This window comes from Oryza brachyantha, chromosome 2 (assembly GCF_000231095.2).
Source record: "Oryza brachyantha chromosome 2, ObraRS2, whole genome shotgun sequence".
Taxonomy (NCBI): Eukaryota; Viridiplantae; Streptophyta; class Magnoliopsida; order Poales; family Poaceae; genus Oryza; species Oryza brachyantha.
In genome coordinates, this window is record NC_023164.2 from 1,499,515 (window position 1) to 1,509,328 (window position 9,814).

At 46.2% G+C, this 9,814-nt stretch overlaps 2 protein-coding genes across 2 annotated transcripts; one reads left to right on the forward strand and one right to left on the reverse strand.

The window, feature by feature from the left end:
* Window positions 1-155: 155 nt before the first annotated feature.
* Window positions 156-1,742, reverse strand: LOC102704671 (50S ribosomal protein L3, chloroplastic). The gene is made up of 2 exons (XM_006646798.3): window positions 1,186-1,742; window positions 156-575 (listed from the first exon to the last, which is right to left on the reverse strand). Exons 1-2 carry the CDS (start codon window positions 1,697-1,699, stop codon window positions 286-288), a joined length of 804 nt encoding a protein of 267 aa, XP_006646861.2. The 5' UTR covers window positions 1,700-1,742; the 3' UTR covers window positions 156-285.
* A 2,049-nt stretch (window positions 1,743-3,791) lies between these two features.
* Window positions 3,792-9,297, forward strand: LOC102700027 (spliceosome-associated protein 130 A-like). Its single transcript, XM_015833940.2, has 3 exons — window positions 3,792-6,944; window positions 7,422-7,913; window positions 8,418-9,297. The coding sequence occupies exons 1-3, from the start codon at window positions 3,873-3,875 to the stop codon at window positions 8,553-8,555; spliced, it is 3,702 nt and encodes a 1,233-aa protein (XP_015689426.2). The 5' UTR covers window positions 3,792-3,872; the 3' UTR covers window positions 8,556-9,297.
* The last annotated feature ends 517 nt before the right edge of the window (window positions 9,298-9,814 follow it).

A 9,814-nucleotide genomic window follows, 5' to 3' on the forward strand; every position in this document is an offset into this window, starting at 1 on the left:
TTTTATATATGTGTTTCTAATTATCCAAAGCTAAGGCTGAAAAAATAAAATACAATGAAAAACCTTAAAATCAACTTCAAATTTAAGATTGAAATTTTTAATTTTGACTTATAAGTATAAACAGAAACAAAAAGATGACGGTGTTAAAAAGAATGTGATACAAAAAGAAAAGGCTTTACGAAACTGAGTTAAGCGTATACAAAAACCTGGACAAGGGCAAAAGAACATCTCCAATTTACAACAGTTCAGTAAACAACCGATCACAAAACAGGATGAAACATAAATCTAGTTCTTGGGGATGTTCTTGCCGACGATCTTGGCAGGCGCGATGCGGAGGAGGTTCCCGGGCTTCCCCGGCACAGCGCCCTTGATCATCAGAACCCTGAGGTCGTTGTCAATCTTGACGATCTTGAGCTTCCTGATCTTGGTCTTGGTTCCTCCCATCCTCCCGGGCATCTTCTTCCCCTTGTACACCCGCCCTGGCGTAGTACCCGCACCGATCGAACCCAGAGCTCTGTGGCTCTTGGAACCGTGAGTCATCAGCCCTCGCTTGAAGTTGTGCCTCTTGATGCCACCTGCGCGATGACGAAGAACCGTCAGTCGCAAACCGAGAGCGCAGTTCAACAATCATGGCATCAGAAAATAGAGAGTCGGTATGCTGCTGAGGGAGTGATCTTGTGTTCAAGTGTTCTTACCCAAGGAAACTTTAAGGCGATGCCGATGTTCACGGCAAATTAGTGAAAATGCATAGTGCTTGTGAATTGTGATACTGAAAACCGTCATTCACAAACCAAGATCGCAATCGCAGCAAGTTTGCATTGATCTTGACCTCATGAAAATTCTACGAGCGACGCTGATGTTTGCAATGAGTCATGAACACTCAAGAAGTTCAAGATTATGTGGACACGGCACAATGCATGCCAATGTTGCAAACAAACAATCGACTTGCTACAATCCACAGTAACTCCTCCTAAGAACCGGCACTGACATTGCTGGCAATGGCAATCGCAATGTGCAAGTACATGACACATTCACACCAATCAAGAGCAAAGTCTATTGCAAGCATACAATAATTTGATACTGCAAGAGTTTGAAGTTTTCTTAAATTTTTCTACCAATGAGCAAGTATTAATGTATTATTCAGTTCAGTCTTCAGAGAGGTCGAAATAGAAATGGAGTGCTGACCTTGGAACCCCTTGCCGATGGACTTGCCGGAGATGTCGACGAGGTCGCCCTCCTTGAACATCTCGGCGAAGTCGAGCGGCTGGCCGGGGTCGTACCCCTCGACGGACTGGAGGCGGAACTCCTGCAGGTGGCGGAGCGGCGGCGCGCCGGCCTTGCCGAGGTGGCCGAGCTCCGGGCGGGTGAGCTTCGCCTCGCGGACGCCGTGGTACCCGACCTGGACAGCGTCGTACCCGTCGGTGGCGGCGGTCTTCACCTGCGTCACCACGTTGCCGCCCTCCCGGAACCCGACGATGGTCACCGGCACGGGCTTGCCGGTGGCCGGGTCGAAGTAGGTCATCATCCCCACCTTGGTCGCCATCACCCCGACCCCGGCCTCGTACGACGCCCGCACCGCCACCAGCGGCCGCCGCCGGAACGCCGCTCCGGCCGCTCCCCCCGCTCTCCAGGAGATGGCGCGGCGGCGCGGCGCGAGGAATCCCAGCGCGCCGCCAATGCCCGCGGCCGCCATGGCCATTGCTGCTGCTGCGTCGTGTGTTTGTTCGTGTTGAATTCGATTGGGATTTATCGGATTGGGATTTGCCGTATGCGGCTAACTCCCCTTATCCTCCCGCCCGTCCAGAGGCGCCTCCAGAATTACGCTTTCTTTCCGGGGAGACGGGTTCTACGCATGTAATTTGCTGTCTTCATTCCAAAATATAATCATTTCTATCCTGTTTAGCATAAGCTACGAAGATATCAAAAGATTCTTTTAAGTCACTGTGTTCTTTGAGATGATTTTATGTGCAAAATTGTCATGGTGTTTGTGTGTAAATGATTAAAAGCAACCGATACAATGTGCATCTGACTCCTAATTAAGTATCTTATATAAGTGTGTGATAACTAACTTATACTATCTCCATCATGTAATAATTATAACCCTCTAGTTTAAATTTGATCCACATAGTCCTATTTATTATAAGATGGAGGTAATAAATATATCTGCCTATATATAAACCGATATAACTTGTAAGCCTAGTTAGCAGAACTCATATGGCAATAAAGACATTACATTTATATATTTTTTAGCCATTTACCTTTTAGTTTACCAATCAATAGATTTCAAATAATGTCACCTTATAATGTTGTTAGCTTTTTGTTAGATGTGTCATACAGTCTTTGTTGTACGGATGCTATTAAACTAGACTATTACAAAACGATGATCAAACACTTTATTTTGTATCGGTTGACTATGACTACAATCATCTTGTAGCAGAGATATGCATATCATAGGTCCTAATAGTCTGAACAGAAGAAACCACCAATCTTCCAAGACCGAAATTATTAAAAACACAATGCTACTCGCTCCATAATATAGTAACATGGTAATAGGTTAGATACATTATCCCTCTATTTAAAATATAGCGACGTAGGAGGAGTGTGTGTTCGGTGATTCCATCCCTTGGGAGCCTTTACCAAAATGTGGGTGTCGAGTACTATTCGACGAGGATGGAGAAGATCAGAGCATCGGGTCAATCTGCTCATTGGTATTGGCTATCTCCATAGGTCAAGCTCATGCGATGCAGTAGGAGAGTGAGTTTAAGCTTAACCACCTCCAGTGCCCTTCCTAAGGAGACCTATAGCTTCACATATGGCGCCTTCTTCTTGACCTCACCATCAAGTCGGGGTCATGGATTTAGAGGTTACTTGCTCCACAGACCCGGTGAGCTCGTCGTCATGTTTCATGCAAAAGGGGAGGCAATGAATGGATTCATGAAGAGCTCGGCCAGTTAACTTCGCCGGCTCAGTGAGCTTGCCACCATCCTTTTGTACTAATATTCTCTGCTCACTTGCTAGCCACCATCTTCCATGGGCTCCATCTTGGTAGCAGGCAACAAGTGCTCCCTTCACCCATGTTGGTTAGGGTCTGAGATCTAGTGACCTGGTTGGTTTAGAAGTGAAGATATACCTTCAAGCTTCGACATTGTGGGTTAGGTCGGTGGGGCGATGTCACGTTGGGATCGGTGGCCTTCCTCTTTTGCTCCTCAAGCATGTTCGAGCTTCGGCGATGCATGCCAGTCAATAGCGGCACTACTGTGGCGAGTTCATACTCCGACGGATGGAGTAAGAGAGCTAGGAAAGAGATAGAGGTGTGAAATATGACATGTTGATCCCATTATTTTTATAAAAAAAATGTTATTGTGTTAATGGAATTGCCACGTGTGCCAACCCAGGCCAAATCTCCAGAAATAGTGCTAGGGAGGATTAAGTGAAAAATATATGTTAATGTGTTTAGAGGTAATTCGGATGGTTGCAGCAGTTAAGTTGGTGATTAGTACTTTTTTATTTTCGATATGGTGATGCTATCTTTGCACGGGTACACCATTTACTATTTCTGTAAAATACAAAACTCTATTGTGAGTAGCATCTCGTCAATTTTGCATTTTGCTCTTTATGTCCAACAGTAGGCATCGCTGGAATGGTAGTCTGGCTGGAGCACGACCGACTGCGGTGGCACCAGTCGTGTGCTGGACTCGTCCCGTCGTCCGAGCCGACCCGGATATGATCGATAAGCCACACACGCACAGTCTCCACCATTCGAGCCGAGCACCACCCGCCCCGCCCCACCACCGCCTTCAATCTAAAACCCTAGATCTCCCTCCCTTTCGCCGCCGCCGCCCGCCGCAGGAGGGAGGAGGTCCGGTTCGGCCATGTACCTCTACAGCCTCACGCTGCAGCGGGCGACGGGCGCGGTCTGCGCCGTCATCGGCAGCTTCAGCGGCCGCGACTCCAAGAAGTCGTCGGGCTCCGGCTCCTCCTCCTCCTCCTCCACGCAGGAGATCGCCGTCGCCAGGGGCACTACACTCGAGCTCCTCCGCCCCGACCCGGAGACCGGCCGTCTCCGCACGCTCCTCTCCGTCGACGTCTTCGGCGCCATCCGCTCGCTCGCCCAGTTCCGCCTCACGGGGGCCACCAAGGACTACCTCGTCGTCGGCACCGACTCCGGCCGCCTCGTCATCCTCGAGTACTCCCCCGACCGCAACCGCCTCGACAAGGTCCACCAGGAGACCTTCGGCAAGTCCGGCTGCCGCCGCATCGTCCCCGGCCAGCTCCTCGCCGTCGACCCCAAGGGCCGCGCCCTCTGCATCGCCGCCCTCGAGAAGCAGAAGCTCGTCTACGTCCTCAACCGTGACGCCGCCGCGCGTCTCACCATCTCCTCCCCACTCGAGGCGCACAAGTCCAACACGCTCACCTTCTCCCTCACTGCCCTCGACTGTGGGTTCGACAATCCTATCTTCGCTGCCATTGAGCTCGAGTACGCCGAGTCCGACCGCGATCCCACTGGGCAGGCCGCTGAGCAGGCGCAGAAGCACCTCACATTCTATGAGCTAGACCTGGGCCTCAATCATGTATCTCGCAAGGCCTCCGAGCCGATAGACAATGGTGCTAATCTACTGGTCACCGTGCCTGGTGGCGGCGACGGGCCAAGTGGCCTCCTCGTGTGCTGTGACAATTTTGTGCTCTACCGGAACCAGGGGCATCCGGAAGTGCGCGCTGTCATTCCACGCCGCGCTGATCTCCCGGCTGAGCGTGGTGTTCTCATTGTTGCAGCTGCCACACACAGGCAGAAGAGCTTGTTCTTCTTCTTATTACAGACAGAATATGGCGATATCTTCAAGGTTGATCTCGAATACAGCGGTGACACTGTTAGTGAGCTCAGGATTAAGTACTTTGACACCATACCGGTGACATCTGCTATCTGTGTGCTGCGCTCAGGTTTTCTCTTTGCTGCTTCGGAGTTTGGCAACCATGCACTTTATCAGTTTCGTGATATTGGCCGGGACGTGGATGTTGAGTCATCTTCAGCGACACTGATGGAGACAGAGGAGGGGTTCCAGCCAGTGTTCTTTCAGCCAAGGGCACTCAAGAACCTGTTCCGGATTGATGAGATTGAGAGCCTCATGCCAATCATGGACATGCGTGTTGCAAATCTTTTCGATGAGGAAACACCCCAGGTATTCACAGCCTGCGGCCGTGGTCCTCGGTCCACCTTGCGCATCTTGAGGCCTGGCCTTGCTATTAGTGAGATGGCTCGATCTATGTTACCAGCTGAGCCTATTGCTGTCTGGACTGTAAAGAAGAATATCAATGACATGTTTGATGCCTACATTGTTGTGTCCTTTGCCAATGTTACTCTCGTGCTCTCCATTGGTGAGACTATTGAGGAAGTCAGCGACAGCCAGTTTCTGGACACCACTCATTCCCTAGCGGTTTCGCTCCTTGGCGAGGACTCACTTATGCAGGTCCATCCCAACGGCATCAGGCACATCAGGGAGGATGGCCGTGTGAATGAGTGGAGGACACCTGGGAAGAAAACTATCACTAAGGTTGGATCAAACCGGCTCCAGGTGGTAATTGCCCTCAGCGGTGGAGAGCTTATCTATTTTGAGATGGACATGACAGGTCAGCTTATGGAAGTTGAGAAGCAGGACATGTCTGGTGATGTTGCATGCCTGGCTATTGCACCAGTTCCAGAGGGGAGACAGAGGTCCCGTTTCCTTGCAGTTGGTTCCTATGATAACACCATCCGGATACTCTCCCTGGACCCTGATGACTGTTTGCAGCCTCTTAGTGTCCAAAGTGTCTCTTCAGCCCCAGAATCCCTTATGTTCCTAGAAGTTCAAGCATCAGTTGGTGGTGAGGACGGTGCGGACCATCCAGCCAACCTTTTCCTCAATGCTGGCCTGCAAAATGGTGTCTTGTTCCGCACCAATGTTGACATGGTCACTGGTCAGCTATCAGACACACGATCTCGGTTCCTTGGCCTGAGACCTCCAAAGCTGTTTCCCTGCATAGTTAGCCATCGGCAAGCAATGCTTTGCCTGTCCAGCCGTCCCTGGCTTGGCTACATACATCAAGGCCACTTCCTCTTGACTCCACTATCCTGTGATACACTTGAGTCTGCTGCATCATTCTCTTCTGATCAATGTTCAGAAGGTGTTGTTGCTGTTGCCGGTGATGCCCTACGGATTTTCACCATTGAACGCCTGGGAGAAACTTTCAATGAAACAGCCATCCCTCTGCGCTACACCCCAAGGAAATTTGTGATTCTCCCAAAAAAGAAATACCTTGCTGTCATTGAGAGTGACAAGGGTGCACTCAGTGCAGAAGAGCGAGAAGCTGCTAAGAAGGAGTGCCTTGAGGCTGCTGGTGTAATAGAAAATGGCAACGCGAATAATGGGGATCAGATGGAGAATGGCGATGGTCAAGATGATGGTGCTGAGGACAGAAACACACTTCCTGATGAACAGTATGGTTATCCCAAGGCGGAATCAGAAAGGTGGGTTTCTTGCATCAGGATTCTTGATCCAAGGAGCAGAGACACGACTTGTCTGCTGGAATTGCAGGACAATGAAGCAGCTGTTAGTATTTGCACTGTGAACTTTCATGATAAGGAGCATGGTACTCTCTTGGCTGTTGGTACTGCCAAGGGATTGCAGTTCTGGCCTAAGAGGAACCTTGCAGCTGGTTTCATCCATATATACAAGTTTGTGGATGAAGGGAGATCACTTGAACTGCTTCACAAGACACAGGTGGAGGAAGTACCTCTCGCTTTGTGCCAGTTCCAAGGACGGTTGCTTGCTGGAGTTGGTTCAGTCCTCAGATTATATGATCTTGGGAAGAGAAAGTTGCTCAGGAAGTGTGAAAATAAGCTTTTTCCAAGGACAATAGTGTCTATTCATACTTACCGAGATAGGATTTATGTTGGTGATATGCAAGAGGTATGCTTACTACCTTTATTTGGTTCCATTCCTTCCCTGTTTGTCATCTCGTCACCTGTAGATGTATACAGCATTTAATATGCATATATTGGTCTATATTCAAGAAGATAAACTAGCAACTTGACTTGTGCACAACATGATGATCTAACCTACATGTTTTTGGTGTTTACACTGAATTAGAAGGAAAGTTTTTTGTTTCATTGTAAGTATTTTTGTGTCGATATATGAATTTTAGGTCTTTTTGCCTGTTTTAAGAGATTTTGCATTAGCTATTACAGTCAGATTCTCCCTTCCGAAATAACGATACTGATGGGTTTCTATCTACTTCTGGAGTTCTGGTTGAAACATCTCAAATTTGTCAATTCTCTGATAGTTATGGTTCTGTTTTGAATATAGTACATATGATTCACCAAATTTTATATACCCTTTTTTGCTGGACAAATCTCTAATCTTTGTTTATGGTGCCATCTCCTGCAGTCATTTCATTATTGCAAATACAGAAGGGATGAAAACCAACTGTATATCTTTGCTGATGACAGTGTTCCCAGATGGCTTACAGCGGCAAATCATATAGATTTTGATACTATGGCAGGGGCAGATAAGTTTGGGAACATATATTTTGCTCGCCTTCCTCAGGATGTCTCAGATGAGATTGAAGAGGACCCAACTGGGGGAAAGATTAAATGGGAGCAAGGGAAGTTGAATGGGGCTCCAAACAAAGTAGAGGAGATCGTTCAGTTTCATGTTGGTGATGTTGTCACATGTTTGCAGAAAGCCTCTTTAATACCAGGAGGCGGTGAATGTCTTATTTATGGGACTGTGATGGGCAGTGTTGGGGCATTGCTTGCATTCACCTCCAGGGAAGATGTTGACTTCTTTTCTCACTTGGAAATGCATCTCCGCCAGGAGCATCCACCATTATGTGGAAGAGATCACATGGCCTACAGATCTGCTTATTTTCCAGTTAAGGTAATATTTTTTTGGTATTTTATTTCTGAGCAAGGAATTATTACTGCAATTTACTCTTTTTAATTAATGCAAGAAAGTATACTCTGTTAATTGTAATCCATTATCTATCAGTAGGCTTTTCCATACCGCCACTTTATTAGACTAATAATTGATTTGATAGTTATTACTAAGTTACATTATTCTGATTGTATTAATGTTCAAGCATTAAGTTTTATAGTATAGTATAGTATTAGCTAGTAAGTATTACTAACTAATAACAGTTTAATTGGTCTCTTCCTGTCATGTCTGGAGCCTGGGAGGATAAATTATTTCTCATAGTTTATTATTCTTGTTGCAAGAACTACAGATAAGGGGGAAGAACCTTCCATATCTGTAGCAGCGAAAGTACCACAAATGCAATATTCCTCCACCTTTACCATTGTCGGATAGAACACTCAGGTTTAAATGCAGTTTCCAGTGTCCGTTTATTGTTTGATGATGGAATATTTTTCTTGTTTGTTGCAGGATGTGATTGATGGTGATCTCTGCGAGCAGTTTCCATCCCTTCCAGCTGATATGCAGAGGAAGATTGCTGATGAACTCGACAGGACTCCTGGTGAAATCCTGAAGAAACTGGAAGACATCAGGAACAAAATTATCTAAGTTCATTGAGCAGATTGAAAGAACTAGACTAGGCGAGGCAGATGTCAAGCTCTCAATTTCTGTAAAAACAGAATCTCCCTCCTTTCCATTTCCGAGAGCTAGCAGCTTCAGATCCCAGGTACAGCATTCAGAAGAAAAAACAAATCCTGGGGCCAATCGAGTGGAGAAGCGCCAAAATTCCATAATGATCTGATTTGTAGAATTCTTGGTGTTAGTGGTCTGATTAATAGAATTCTTGGAGTTAACTGTGGTTAAGTTGGTCTTTCAGATTGAAGCGAGAATAGGTCACATAGCTGCACCGGAGTGTTCTTCTGTAACTCTTAGAGCAATGTTTAGCATTTATATGGTTAGTATTTGGATTTTGCAGTGATGTAGTTGAAAGTTCTTGTTATGATGGTTGACGCTTCTGTAGACTACTTTCCTGATGTACGATAGAACCGTTTCACTTTTCAGGTGACACTGAATTAGATGCTACTGGTGCCATTCATTTTGGATTTATGGTGATAGTATTACACTGTTGCTGATGAAATCTGCTACTGCGGATGAAATTCATCCTTAGTTTTTAAGAGAGAATTGCGCTCTGCATCCCTCAAACTTTCATCAAACCGGTTGACGCTTCAGTTGGCTGCTGCTACTTTCATGATGCTCGATAGAACCATGTTCACATTTCAGGTGATACTGAAGTAGATGTGTTGGACATTGGTGCCATTCATTTTGATTTTCCGGTGATAATATTACACCCTTCTTTTTTGACAAAATATTCTATGCTTGAAGTTCAATGGCATGCAAACAATCCATTTTCAATTTTGTTGGCTCGTATTAAACCATATACAGTCAATTCATGTACGAACAGCTTGATCGCTCGACCCTATTTTCGCCATTGAGAACAGGTCGAAAAAGTTTGACCTATTTTCACCACTGAGAGAACGGGTGAAAAGTTTGGCCTATTTTTCACCCAGAGGGAAGAAGATAAAAGTAAAACAAAGGATTCGCATTCTCTTTGGTTCAAGCGCAAGGGAAGTCGTAAAATCTCCCTGCGGTAGTAACGTTTTTTAGTCACCAATACACCAAAAATTATTTTATTACCTTAGTTCCTTTTTATTCCCTCCATACAATATAATTTTATTCAATAAATGCTACGAATCGACTTGGAATCATTGTTATAAATATAAATCATCATTAAATCCAGCCTTATAACATGTATCACTATGATTCGTTCTCAACCACGTATATATAATGTAAAATCAAAATATGTGTAT